The 15,082-nt window shown below is 42.0% G+C and overlaps 1 protein-coding gene across 3 annotated transcripts in view; it reads left to right on the plus strand.

Moving 5' to 3' along the window:
* MTUS2 (microtubule associated scaffold protein 2) overlaps positions 1-15,082 on the plus strand; it is a 514,325-nt gene that overhangs the window by 356,547 nt on the left and 142,696 nt on the right. For all 3 annotated transcript variants that reach the window (XM_030562772.1, XM_030562780.1, XM_030562789.1), the window contains one exon: positions 12,924-13,085. In XM_030562772.1, coding sequence (XP_030418632.1) covers positions 12,924-13,085 — 162 coding nt within the window. The remainder of the gene's footprint in view (positions 1-12,923; positions 13,086-15,082) is intronic.

Here is a 15,082-nt window from a genome sequence, read left to right on the forward strand (position 1 = left end):
GCAATTAAAAACCCGTGGCTGTCTTATGCCAGCTGACTCGGGCAAAGAGGCCATATACTTGCAGTGTAGACATTGGGGCTCTGGCTGGAACCCAAACTGTTGGACCCTGCATAGTGAGAGGGTCCCAGAGCTCAGGCTCCAGCCCGAGCCTTAACATCTGCACCACTATTAAACAGCCCTGTGAGCCCAAGTCAGCTGGCATGGGCCAATCATGAGTGTCTAATTTCAGTATAGATGTACCCTTAGTGTTCTGGACATGGGTACATGCTAGTGTTATGTCTTACATACACCGGACAATGGTGATCTCAAGTCTAACTCTTTATAATACCAGAAAACAACTGCACACTCCCATTCCATCGGCACTCATGCTGCTCTAGTGCTTCCTTAGTGCTATCGCTCATGAATATCTTCTGCTTCAGTCCATGGTTTTCAAGAGCAGGGGATACTTGGAATTCTGGATCTGACCTAGGTGTCCCTTGATCTTTCCTCTTCCTGTCTCTCTCTCTTTTACCCAGCAACCGAGGAACAAACAATAGGTTAGGGGATGGCAGCAGCAACCCAAGAAGAGCCGGATGGCTGGCCTCTTGTCTCCTCTTTAGGTGAGGATCTTGTATGTTCTGTTTGATGTAGGTGCACTCAGTACTGACTCTGCCCATTATCAGCTTCTGGTTCAGAAGCCTCACTGCGCACCCAGAGTTAATGACACAAATGGCAAAATCTGAGGAGGGCTTACAAAGAGCTTGTGCCATTAAAGCTGCCATTTCTGTAGTGCATGGAATACCACTCAACTGCAGCAGCCTGTCTGCCATATGTGGTCATACACTGCAATACAGATGAGGAGAAAGAAAGCATGATTGCCACTTTCAGAAAGTAATGAGGTCATGGATTTTTCTTGGTGCTTTGGTCCGGACAGTGTCTGAAGACTCATTATTTTTCCTCTGAGATCATCCAAATTAATATAGGGGAAGGAGGAAGATAACTATAGTACTTTGCGCATATTGTAACACAGGGAGTCAGTGGCACAGCCAGGATTAGAATACAGGTCTCCTGATCCCACTCTGAAGTCAGTGCACTATAGCAACATTTTCCTATCTGTGATCTAGCAGCGTATCTCTTGTGTTCCTTCCTAAAAAAGAAACGTCATGGTGATGGTGAGGTGCCTGACAAAAAGTACAGTTTATGGAAGCTTCATTATGAGTAGCTGTCTCAAAAGATGGAATTAATAAAACACAGTTAATTATCTGAAATGCATTTGTGTGCTCTCCACCCCACCACCCTTTATGTCCCAGGACATCCAGTCTGCCAGCTCCCTTCCCCATAACAATGTAACATCCCAGCATGCACGATTCTGCCTCACCGTGCCAAAGAGTGAAAAGAGACATGTGTGTGTTTGCTGCGTGATCCAGCAGGGTTCCATGTTTGCTGACATCATCAGCATCATTCTGGGAGCTGGCAGGCAGGAACAGGACTGGATATTACTGACCTAAAATGCTGACAGTTGTTAAGGTGCTGCTTGGCCCGTGTTAGTGCGGTGAGATGGGGCCGCCAGCACACATTGCTAAAACTGATGGAATTTAATTATCTCCATTGGCAAGTCACCTTTACCAATGTCAGATCCTTTTAGCAGTACCCTTTTCCCACGTCTTAAAATAAGGGATAGAAAACTCTTTGCCAGTTCTCCTGCTTATCCCAATTTTTGATTATCCGATCTGGCCCTTGTCCCCATTAGATAGGGTAAATGGGGTTCCAGTGCAAATTTAAAGCACATTCAAAAATCCACCACAACAGGGGGAGGTTGCACACTTTGAATAAGTGACGCTGGTACTCTCCGTAAAATATAGTTAATTGTTAATAAATGTTTTTATTTTCCAACTATGATAGTAGTTAAGCTCTGGAATAGGCTTCCAAGGGTGGTTGTGGAATCCCTGTCACTGGGGGCGGGTTTATGAAAGGTTAGACAAAATCTATTAGGGTAGGGTTAGGTTTATTTTATTCTGCCTCATTGCAGGAGACTGGACTTGATGACCTCTCAAAGTCCTTTCCAGCCCTGCATTTCTATGATTCTGCACTTTTATGATCTGTCTGGTATGGACTACAGCACAACCAGTGTCATCTGAACGTCACTCACAACATCCCAAGTAGAACAGCAGTGGGAATAGTTTCTAAAAAGCAGGCCCCTTTACAAAATGCATACATTCCGTTAAATGTGCCACTTGAGATTTAAAGCTCTTCTGTAAAGTATTGTGACTTTTATTACATGCCATTGTTTTGCCAGTTATGTAAATGAGCCCAAATTAAATGTGTTATATAACTCTGCTTTACAATCAGCAAGTTGTATGCATCTCTGCCACCAAAGTACATAGAAATTTTACCAAGTAATGAAATACTAACCTTGGCCAGCAATGTTTGTAACAAATACGTAAGAAGGACATTGGAGATGGCCCAAGCCACAAAATTTGGATCTAGATTTCAAAAGCTCAGTGCCCCAAAAGCCTGCAGCATGGTTAGGTTGAGGTTTGGTTTTAGACCCATCTGCCATGGGGTATAGACCCCATTGTACCATAGCCACTAAGAGGTTAACAAGTAGGCTAACTGTTTCCTTAGCTGCTGGTAATTGCTGGGTCAGCAACTGCTGGGCGATTAGAAGGCTGCAGATTTGGATTGCTTGGTAAAATAGACTCCAGCAAACAATGTGATTTAAAATGGCTCAGTGTAAACGTATACATCTAGGAGCAAAGAATGTAGGCCATACTTACACAACAGTAAGTTGAGTGGGTGGGTAATGAGCTGAACATGAGCTCCTGGTGTGATGTTGTGGTCAAAGGGGCTAATGCGAGCCTTGGATGCATAAACGGGGGCCTCTTGAGTAGGAGTAGAAAGGTTGTTTTACCTCCGTATTTGGCACTGGTGCAACCACTGCTGAAATACTGTGTCCAGTTCTGGTATCCACAATTCAAGGACATTGATAAATTGGAGAGGGTTCAGAGAAGAGCCACAAGAATGATTAAAGGGTTAGAAAACAGGCCGTATACTGATAGACTCAAGATTGAAGGGGTGACTTGATACTGTCTGTTAGTAATTACATGGAGAAGAAATAATTAATAATGAGCTCTTCAATCTAGCAGAGAAAGATGTAACAGGATCCAATGGCAGGAAGTTGAAGCTAAATAAATTCAGACTAGAAATAAAATATACATTTTTAGCTGTGAGAGCAGGGCTGGCTCTAGCCATTTCGCCGCCCCAAGCACGGCGGCACGCCGTGGGGGGTGCTCTGCCGCTTGCCGGTCCTGCAGCTCCGGTGGATCTCCCGCAGACTTGGCTGCGGAGGATCCGCTGGTCCCATGGCTCCGGTGAACCTCCCGCAGGCGTGCCTGTGGATGCTCCACCGGAGCAGTGGGACCAGCGGACCCTCCACAGGCACGCCTGCAGGAGGTCCACCAGAGCCACCTGCTGCCCTCCCGGCAACTGGCAGAGCGCCCCCTGCGGCCTGCCGCCCCAAGCACGCGCTTGGCATGCTGGGGCCTGGAGCCGGCCCTATGTGAGAGTAGTTGACCACTGGAACAATTTACCAAGGGTAGTGGTGGATTCTCCATCACTGGCAATTTTAAAATCAAGACTGGATGCTTTTCTAAAAAATCTGCCCTAGGAATTATTTTGGGGAAGTTCTGTGTAGGATGACCAGATATCCCAATTTTAGAGGGACAGTCCCAGTATTTGGGGCTTTGTCTTATATAGACGCCTGTTACCCCCACCCCGTCACAATTTTTCACACTTGCTATCTGGTCACCCTTGTTCTGTGGCCTGTGCCATGCAGAAGGTGAGACTAGATGATCACAGTGGTCCCTTCTGGCCTTGGAATCTATGGATCTGTGATCAAAGGAGAGGAGTGGCTGAACGAGTGACCGAGAGCCTACTCAGATGAGAGTCTTTCACTAGTAGACTGTCAGGAAGCAGCTAGGAAGTCAGAGAGGGAGAATCGGAGAATATGAGCCTGGAAACGACTCCAGAGAAGCACAGTAGGAAGCAGCCCTAGGAGGTAGCAATGGAATGTAACAAACTGGTCCCAGCTGCTGAACACAGATTGCCTGGCTGGACCCCAGAGGAGTGGACAGGCCTTGTTTCCATATGATCCCTAGCCAAGGGGATAGGTACCCCCCATTGGAGCGAAAGGGGTCTGGATGCTGCAGGGGCCTGATATTATCAACTCTTCATTAGGGTCATTGGGCTCCTTTTCTTTCTGACTCTATTGCCCTGGGAAAAAACAGAGTGTAAATGACCCAGGTAGATAGAGGGAAGCTACCCAGCATAGGGCCAAATGACTTGTTGCTGGAGTGGGGAAACTGAGGCCAAGTTGCCTTTGTACTACCCACAACCATGAGGGAGGTGCTGGCTGGCAAAGGCCCTGTTGACCTGAATTTATGGGCTTGTTTACTATGGCTTGCCACTAATCTGATAAGAAATTTTAGGTTCTTGTCCCAATTCAGGCTACAGGGTTAGAGAACACAGAGTTCAATGTCGTGAGAGGACTCTCAGGTTGTGTGGCAAGGATACTTGCACTCAGGGGTGGCTCCAGGCATCAGCACGCCAAGCACGTGCCTGGGGCGGCAAGCCGCGGGGGGCGCTCTGCTGGTTGCCGCGAGGGCGGCAGGCAGGTTGCCTTCGGTGGCTTGCCTGCGGAGGGTCCGCTGGTCCTGCAGCTTCGGTGGACCTCCCACAGGCATGCCTGTGGAGGGTCCGCGGAACCGGTGGACCTCCCACAAGCAAACCGCCGAAGGCAGCCTGCCTGCCGTGCTTGGGGCAGCAAAATGCTTAGAGCCGCCCCTGCTTACACTGAGGATAATACTAAATTGATAAGATCTTTAGTAACATGAATGAAAGAACAATAAATGCTATTGAACACAGAGTCACAAAGAAGTAATACAATTCTATGACCCCTGGCGGTAACATCTCTATTCTAAAAGACTACTTAAGCTAGCATGCGCACACCCTTCTCTGAGGACCAGCTCAGAGGACCAAGCTTCATATCTGGCATGCCCAAACCTTGAGTGTTGAGTAGCTAGGCTGTATTGAAATAGCTGATAGCTTGATAGAAGATAGGAAAAAAGTGACCACCTTGCCCTTTTATATGGTCCTACACTGTGTTAATCCTGGCCCAACCTACCATGCCCAAATCTTATTTCCTCACCCAAATAAATCTTTGGGTACACTTACTCTAGGTTAACATGTTCTGACATATATTCTTATGCATTAATATCGATTATCTCATTTCCAAAACCATTACCCTTGGCCTTACTTCTGACTTCCACGTTCTGCGGTGTGCCCTGCGGATATCAGTCTGCTCCAGACCTAAGGTAAACAGATTCAGTTCTTTGTTCGGTTCCCCATGCATTTCCCCAAAGTAAGGGGGGGCGACTGGTAAGCCATTTATCTATGCCAAAGGTTGCAAACACTCATACTGACTTGCTCTAGCTAATCATACAGGATATAGGCCTGTAGGTTGCTTGTGTTACAGCCATGAATAACCATGAATAACTATTATAAATAGTATATACTAGAATTCAACATAAACAACTCTAGAAAATAAGATCGCTCAGTAATACTAGGATATGATAACAAAATAATCAAACCAATAAAGAAAACATATTATGCAATATAGCAAGCTAGCAAACTGGCTTTATGGGCTACAGCACCCCTAGGCACCATCTATATCAGTGGTTCTCAAACTTTTGTACTGGTGACCCCTTTCACATAGCAAGCCTCTGAGTGTGATCCCCCCTTACCAATTAAAAATACTTTAACGCCGTTATAAATGCTGGAGGCAAAGTGGGGTTTGGAGTGAAGTCTGACAGCTCGCAACACCCCAAGTAAAAACCTGGTGACCCCCTGAGGGATCTCGACCCCCAGTTTGAGAACCCCTGATCTATATGGAGCTAACATAATCATTATGTCTGCTTATACCACTCTCATTACTGAAGTATTTGAGAGCTTTACAATTTCCATCAATGAAAAACCTCAATCCTGCAAGATGGTCTGCGCAGGTGCAGAGGTCCACCTGCACAAACCAAGTTGAAGGATCAGCAACTGTACAGTTGAGGTTTTTCCTTCTTTATTTGTTGGGAAAGCCAAATAAATTATATAAACATACACTTCTAAAATAGAAATAGAGTAACTGAAAGTGTTTCTCTTCTTGTATTTATTGCATTTCAATGGTTTAGAAACACACCAGACTTTTCAGATTAAACTATGATATGTTTTTATTAATGTGAGGACAAGGTCAGATTTCTAGTTGTTCAGGAGCCCCAACTGGGCCTAAATTTTCAAAAAACTCCACTCCAATTTAGGAACCAAAATTAGCACTAGATTTTCAACAGCATTCAGCACCCTGTTGTGAAACCATGTGCTGACTGAGAGCTTTTGAAAATTTGGTTACTTATTTGGTGCCTAAATAGGTTGAGCTCTTTTGAAAATCAGATTCCAATTTTCAGTGTTGTGCTCTTTTAAAATTCTGACGTGTGTGTGTGTGTGTGTGTGTGTGTGTGTGTGTGTGTGTGTGTGTGTAAACAAACAATACACTACAGCCATCATATTGTACAGTTCATTGGTAAAATATGTTAGTTCAGTTTAATATGGAACAAACATACACTTCAAAGTCAGTAAAATAAAGTGCAATAATAAAAACATTTTCAATTAGGTTAAAAAAATACTGTGAATATCAGTCTTCATGCCTCTTGCTTTGAACTGATCATTGCTAAGATTGGAAATCTGTCACCTCATCCCTACTGTCAATGATCCATTACACAGTTGGCCTGATGCATTGTGGGATTTACGCCTTTTTCTGAAATCTCAGATGTTGGCTGCCAGCAAAGGCAAATTAGCTGGACTAATAATCTGTTCTATAATCATAATCTTGTTCCAGCATAGTAACCCTTATGGACTAGTATGCATTCATATTATGTTTCTTGATCAATTATATAGCTTCAGATCAAATGGAAAAGTATGAAAGTGGATATGTAAAAGCAATTGTATGCATCAATAATTAAACAACTGAACTGAAAAGAAGACTGCTAAATTAATGCAATATGAAAGTGAACTGACACATTATGCAGCTTATCATTAAAGTATACAAATTGATTGCCAAGGTATATGGAAGAAATCACAAGTAAAGAAGGCAGTTTAATAATTAAAGTATGGGAAAATGAGCTAAGCTAGTGAAATATGTTGCTTGTGTTTTTGTTTTAAATGTCACTGGCTTATTCACAATGGTTTAGGGATTTTCCCGCTCAGACTATTACTCAGAGCACCAGACATTGACTCTAAGTTATCATAACATCTTTTCTGTAATCTTTGAAACCTTATTATGTTGTTCCTAGTGACCATCGTTACTGGATAAGAAGTATTTTTCCTTCCCATTGAGTTATGCAGTATATCGCAGTACAACCATTTGTTGTTCTCTGATGTGATCTCAATGGTTTGTCTTGCTTTTTGCATTTTCATATCTGCATGGTTTGACACTGTTATTTACTTGTGAAGAAGTCTCAAAGGACATCATGGTTCTGGTCCAGTAACACTGCAGACATACCTTTCATTGGTAGGAGAAGGCTAGATTTTCCAAAGCTAACCACTATTATTCTCCTTGTAATTATTTGCAGGTACAATTTAGGTCAGTGAAGCATCTTAACCCCTGGTCTACACTGGGGGGAGCGGAGGGGGGATCGATCTAAGTTACGCAACTTCAGCTACATGAATAATGTAGCTGAATTCGATGTACATAGACCTATGCACCACAGTGTCTTCACTGCAGTGAGTCGACGGCTGCTGCTCCCCCATCGACTCTGCCTGTGCCTCTCGCTTAGGTGGAGTACAGAAGTCGACGGGAGAGCGCTTGGGTTCGATTTATTACGTCTTGACAAGACATGATAAATTGACCGCCACTGAATCGATCACTGACTGCCGATCCAGCGGGTAGTATAGACATACCCTAAGCACCAGACTGGGTCTGTAAATTAAGTGCTTAAATGACCTGAGCTACACCCAAAAATAATCATAGATGCAAAACTGCACTTACAAATATTTATTTGTAGCAAAACTGTGGGCACCAAAGAGTAACCTGGTAAAGCCCAGATCGAAAATCAAGCCAAAATGTTGCAGGTGAATGTTCATCTTTAAATCATTCTGATGATCATGATTTTTCTCTGCTTTCTATAACCATCTCTGCCCCTGACCGGCTGTGTGTATTTGAGCAAGTCACTTGACCCCTTTGTGCCTAATTTTCCCTATTTGTAAAGTACTTTGAGATATATGGATGACAAGTGCTATATAAGTGCTAAGTAGTGTTACTATTTATTATGTAGTATCCTGCCTATAGACATACTTTTTATTGTTTTTAAACTTACATCAAGGAGTGTCTGAAATGTTAATACAGAAAGGTCTCGGCTACTGCTCTGGATGAATGGGAGAGCATCACTGAACATGCATATATGCAGACGCGTTCTCTGTGTTTCCCTCTTGTGTGTGAGTATAGCTGCAGCAGGTAACTAACATTTCCCAGCTCATTGCCAAAACAGTTTGATGCTTGACCTACTGTGAAGATCCGGAAACGTACGCCTTTTAAGAGTCTTCACGTTGCAGCTCATGAGACACTGAGCCATAGAAGAGGACTGGCTCCAAATGCTCTTGTACCTTCTCATGTTTTATTTATCAATGAAACACAAAAGTTCAAAATATTGCCAGAAACAGGCCTCTTTTTGACAGCACCTGCCCTTCTTCTCTGACAGAAAGAGACTGTAGGACACTAACAAATATAGATAAAGAAGGCTGTAATTATGCTAGCCCACTTGCCATTGGCCAGTCTTGCATGCTAAAGCTTCTGTGTCAATCTTCTGCACTGTTTACCATTCAAGAATGGAACTCTGCTCAGACTTAGGTGTGCACAAAGCGACATGTTCCTTTGGCAAAATGATTGAATTTCTTTCAAGTTAAGCAAAGGATTTTTAAAAAATCCCAGTGACTATTTTGCCTAAAAAATGTATGTAACTATTGGTGCTTTTTAATTTTTTTCATTTGGTATTTGGTAACTTAAAAAAATAAAGGAACTACTGATATGTGCAAAAAAACCCTGCCACTTCTAAAGACTAATAGAAATCTAATCAATCTGCTAACTGTGCTGCCAGAATGAGGGCAGGGAGCTGTGAGAATGAGGCACACAGCCTGTTATCTGTGTATCAGGCTGGGAACCTGTTTTTGATTCACCATTTCATTTAAATCCCTAGCCTACACTATTTGGCCTACCTCTGGCCTTTTCATATAGCCACATGCCCTGCACTGTAGAAGGATGGATGGGGTGCAGCCATGACTCCCCAGATGGCTCATAAATCTGTTCATCTTGCACATGTTTTTCCACAGAAAGGGAAGAAGGAATCCTTAGAAATCAATGACTTGCAGTAAGGAGTCAATAACCAGGAGTGTAGCAAAAGGCCCTTAGCCACTCAGCAGGTTGTTAATGCTCAGAAAGTGTTCTCCCGCAAGATCATCATGCTGGTCTATAATTAAGAACAATATATGTGTATTATAGCACCCACGAGATGTACCAGGTGCTTCATAGAAGAGCTTAGAATCTAAGGCCATGTCTACACTAGCACTTATGTCAGCAAAACTTTTGTTGCTCAGGGTTGTGAAAAAATCACCCTCCTGAGTGACATAAATTTTGCCGGCATAATCTGCACAGTGCTATGTCGGCAGGAGAGCATCTCCCGCCAACATAGCTACTGCCACTCACTGAGCTGTTTTTATTATGTCGATGGGAGAGCTCAGCTGTATCGGTACAGCGGTTCCACTGTAAGCTTGTAAGTGTAGACATGGCTTAAGTTTTACACATGACACAACAATTGAGGGCAAAGTATAAGGAGGAGTGGGCAAGGAAGGAGGGAGCTTACAGTAATGTGATCCCATGGAACACCTTTAATGCGTCTGCACATCTTGCTGTTTCTGTATATTCTTTTTAGTAAAAAAAAAAAATAAGGAATAGGAAGATTTTAAGAGAGCAAATAATATTGAGCCACTCGTGGGCCATAGATGGAAATGTGCTGTCATGACTGACTAAAAGTTGTTAGGTGAGGAGTCATCACATTATCTAATTTGCTTCTGCGAGGTAAGTGGCTGCACTGAGTTAAATGAAACTATTATTCTCCTCTCACGAGGTGAGGAGTAGTGGGGTTTAATTTACTCTCTGCTTAGAATGTTAGCTTAAAAGAAAAGAAACATTCCGGAAAAATATGTAGCAAACTGGAATTCCAGCCCTGCTGCTTGAATAATTCAATGAGGGCCCAATCCTGTTCCCAGAGGCATCAGTGGGAACTGCCTTGAGATTATGTAAACATACATGTGTCTGTGTGCACACATGTATTCCCACACGCATTCACATGTGTATAGACTTCATATTTGGGTGAACAGCAAGATGAGATGTATTGTTCCTTAAGTAAAACAATGGCCTCAGCATGGTACATTGGATCTATAAATCTTGCCATTCAACTTGACATCCTCAAGAATTCAATATCTCCTTATTAAAAGATGAATAACGGAACAAATAATTAAAAAAATTCTGAGTATTTGTTCCTCTTCTGTTCTGCTAATCTGCACAACCATTTATGTGACAGGAAATGTCCATAGGCATTAACACCACTCTCCAAGTACTGGGCATTTCTGGATACCTGGTATATGATCACATCATATTTCAGGTGGCTTTCGATTCAGCCTGTAATTATCCTTTAGTTATTGGCCCTGCACTCTTGTGTTTCAAAGGAAAAGGCTTTTTGTTGCCAGCTGCACTTCATACTAAAAAACCTGAATATATATAAATAAATAAATTGTCATGCAAGATCCCGCTCAGAATAGATTATATCGCTTCCCCTGGCACCTCATGCTTCAGACAGAAGAATTGCTTCTGTGCTGGAAGCTAGCCAGATTTCTAAATTGAAATATTCTCTGTATAATTTCACATAAGAGAATAACAGGCATATGAGGCTTCAGTAAAAGGACATTTCACTGTATATCTCTGCAAATAATAAATATTTCCTCTTGAGGTAATTCCTATACTTAAAAGAAATCATCCCAAATCAGCTAGGTGAGCACATTTCAAAGAACAGCTAATAATTTTAGCAGAATGTGGTTAAATGATTAAATGAGAGCATGCCCAATAAAATATCACTAACGTCCAGGACAGCCTTCGGCATGCACACATTGTGTGCAGTGGACATTATACAGGTTGGGCCAAATTTCCCAGTGGTGTAACTTCATTGAAGTGAGTGGAGTTCTGCCAGCAGAGAATTAGCTCCATAATCTTTAACATTTGTTAAACTGGTAAAAAATTCCTGTAATTCTGAAGCAACATAACTGGGTAATGTATTAGGGATATTATGTGCACGGATGATACATGCTTGTGTTTTTTCTGCTCCCATTCAGATACATTAGATGGTTTAATATGAATTTGTAATGTAGCTTGTTATTTTAGTAAAGGTCAAATGTGTTTGTAGTATGCAGTGTAGTTTAAGAATGTTAAAGAGAAAGGTGGGTGAGGTAATATCTTTTATTGGTGAGAGAGACCAGCTTTCAAGCCACACAGACTCCTTCTGCCTTTCCCAGACCTGAAGAAGAGCTCGGTGTGGATCGAAAGCTTGTCTCTCTCACCAACAGAAGTTGGTCCAATAAAAGAGATTACTTCACCCACCTTGTCTTTTAAATGTGTTTGTAGCAATTCATGTAGACTTTAGGCACACGCCTTTAACTTAAGACGTGCATGCAAGCCACCCTAAAGGGACAGCAAACCTTAAGGTATTTTTTCAAAGCTGGGTGATACAGGTTTTCCTTTTATCAGAAAAGTGCTTTTCTTTTTGAAACATGCACCTTTTGTATAACAGATTCTAAGATGTTCAGAAAGAAAATGAAGAGTCTCTTTATGCATGAATAAGAAGCCTACATCTTAAAAAGACTGAAGACTTTGGCATGCTAGCTATTTTAATAATGTTATCATTTCCCTACAGGCCATACCTAAATAGCATTTGATTCCTCTCTGTTTAAAATAATGAAAATAAAAATTATAGCCTTTCTGTGAAATTCTGTGTCTTTTTTGCCAGTGTCTATGCTCAGTTTTCAAGCAAATGCTTCATATTCCTGCAGATGTTCAAGTCCAAACATGTGGTAATCTCTCACTCCACTTTAGCTTTCTACTTAATAGATAAGAAGACACTCCACTGTTACTTTTTTTAAATGTAGGGAAAAAAAACTGATTTCCTTATATCTGCAAGGAGTCTAGGATGTGATTATTTCTTAGGTGGCAAATACAGGAAAGCCAAATGAACACACATAGGGGTTTTGAAAGCTCTGTATCAAATGGAAACCTTGGCAACCTTAGATTAAATATGAGAATGTGATTGATTGAAAAGGATGTGCTGATTAAAGCAGATTTTTCTTTTCATGTTATCATTCAAATTTCTGGATAAGATCAGAAGAATTGATTGTAACAAACCCTTGCTGATTAAGGACTCGATTTTGCAAGGTTCTAAGCCTTCTGGCTCTGATCTTACATACCAGAGGCACTACTTACTAACATTGGTGGCTCCATGCCCAGCAGTCAAGCAAAAATGCTTACAGTAGTAAGCATTAAGGAGGCCAGTAGTTAGTGCTATCAGAATAGGCCTTAAAAGCAGCCTAGACTTAACATAATAAAAATTCAGTATTGGGAATCCTTTACCTGTGAATAACTGGTTGCACTGGGAGAAATATATATGTAACAGAGCCATTACTCCTCTGAGTAATGAGGAGAATATGCCTTTATAGATTATGACTGAACTCATATTTACAGTTTATGCTCCAGAACTTACATACATTTTTTATGAAGTTATAATTAGTGCAATTTTGGCCTCCTGCAGGTTCAAACTTTGGCAGTGAAGAGCAAACCCCTCCTAAGGCATCTGTGCTTTCTAAAGATTTACCCAAGGGGACCAGTAGGACTGCACTGCAGGTATCAACCAGCACAGCAACTCCCCGCAGGAGTTTACTTCCAGCACCGAAAACTACCGTAACACCTGCTGGTAAGTTTTTCAGGCTTGTGTATTCAAGTCGCCATCTGTATTATCCAAGTTATGTTTAAATAATATTACTAATATACTTTATTTTTTATGTGGTTACCTTTCACATGGCTCTGAGACATGTCACCAAAACTGATCTGATTTTGATTCCATTTGCCACTAAGGTTCCATGGTCTATTTGAACCATAGTCAGTTAGGGGCGGCTCTAGGTATTTTGCTGCCCCAAGCATGGCAGGCAGGTTGTCTTTGGCGGCTTGCCTGCGGGAGGTCCCTGGTCCCGCAGATTGGCGGCATGCCTGCAGGAGGTCCACCGAAGCCGCGGGACCAGCGGACCCTACACAGGCATGCCACCGAAGGCAACCTGCCTGTCACCCTTGTGGCAACCAGCAGAGCGCCCCCCCATGGCTTGCTGCCCCAGGGACACGCTTGGCATGCTCGTGCCTGGAGCTGCCCCTGCAGTCAGTGACACATGGGTAGTCTCGTTTTGCAAACTTAAGAATGTCTGGAGTTGAAGGCGTTCAGTGCTGCTGGCTGCACATGCACAGATTCGCTGTGTACAGTATTCATGTTCATTAAAATACTCACAAAATGGCCTTTTGAAAACATGAAATCTCTCCAGAGACTGAATGCTTCCTTTGAGAAGAGAATTCATTGTGAAGTATATTTCCAAGGACAAGAACATGGCATTCCAGAACCAAGGAACTCATGATATTTTCACTTGAGGGCGGGAAAGAAAAGAAGAAAGCAACCAGGGTAAAAAGTCCTGGGAATTCTGGTTCCAAATCCTCCCAGTAACTAAACCCTCCTTCAAATCCATCAAGACTGATTTCTTCAGATAGGCCTACAACAATTCCCGAACATTACTGGCCTTAACCTAGAAGAATTTAATGAGTGAAGAGGGAATGAGCAGAAGTGCGTGTTCTTAAAATATAATTTCTTTAAATGTAAATGTGAATTAAATGTTTGATCTGGTATCAAAACACTCAAAGCAGGAATTAGCCATTTTTTTTTTAGAAATAAAAAAGAAAAGGCACAATCTTCATCGAAGTGTTTGTTCTACCATATGCTGTCAGCTTTCCAATGAAATAATCCATGTATTACTGTAATACTGAGGGCTTGTCTTTTTTTAACTCAAAAGCATCAATATTTTTGCATAATAAAACGGGGAAAAAAAATTTGCCACGGTTCATACAATGACTTCACTGGGACTCCTTGCATAGAAAGGAGCTGCTCAGTGGGTGTATGAGTGAAAGAATCCGACCCTACGTGATTAACTTTTAAGATTATGATGTGCTTACTCATGCTGAATAGTACCTTACTTCATGAGTAACCCCCTAAAGTCAGTGGGATTATAAACAGAGTAAATGTATCAGAATCTGGCCTTAAATGATTCACATTTCTAGGCAAATAAACTGAGGAGGCGGGTAAGTATATACTCACTAACATTTTCTTGTTGTTTAACTAATTCACAGGCAGATTTTTCTTTTTCTTTAGTCTTTGTTCATCTAAGTGTTTCACATTAAGTTGCAGCTAGTACAGAGATCTTCTTGAGATGAACCTATTTCTCATCTTTCTGAAAGTACCTCCGCAGAGAGACTAGCCCTGAAATACCTTACTCACAGGAGTAATCTTTGCTTCTGGGACAATAATACCAATGAAGCAGCATGTCAGAATGAGAATTTGCAGGCTCTGGGTCATATTTTGTAATTTTGAGGATGTATTTGATTCAAACCATTACGAAGGTGTAGCTGAGTCAAAATAACCCCAAATTTATGGCAATGAACAAACATATATGGACAGACCAGGCCTGGAGTTTTCAGCATCTTTATAGCAAAAGGTTCCTTAGGGGTGAAAGCAAACTTAATGTTCCAGCCAGTTAAATGTTCTTAGGGTGGTGTATTTTGATGGTGTAATGCAGCTAATGTGAGCTAACTCCACTCGAAGTGTACTTGATTTATCCTACAGTCAACTGGACAAAAAAAGCCTTTCTCCAAAGCCAA

This window comes from Gopherus evgoodei, chromosome 1 (assembly GCF_007399415.2).
Source record: "Gopherus evgoodei ecotype Sinaloan lineage chromosome 1, rGopEvg1_v1.p, whole genome shotgun sequence".
Lineage (NCBI taxonomy): Eukaryota > Metazoa > Chordata > Testudines > Testudinidae > Gopherus > Gopherus evgoodei.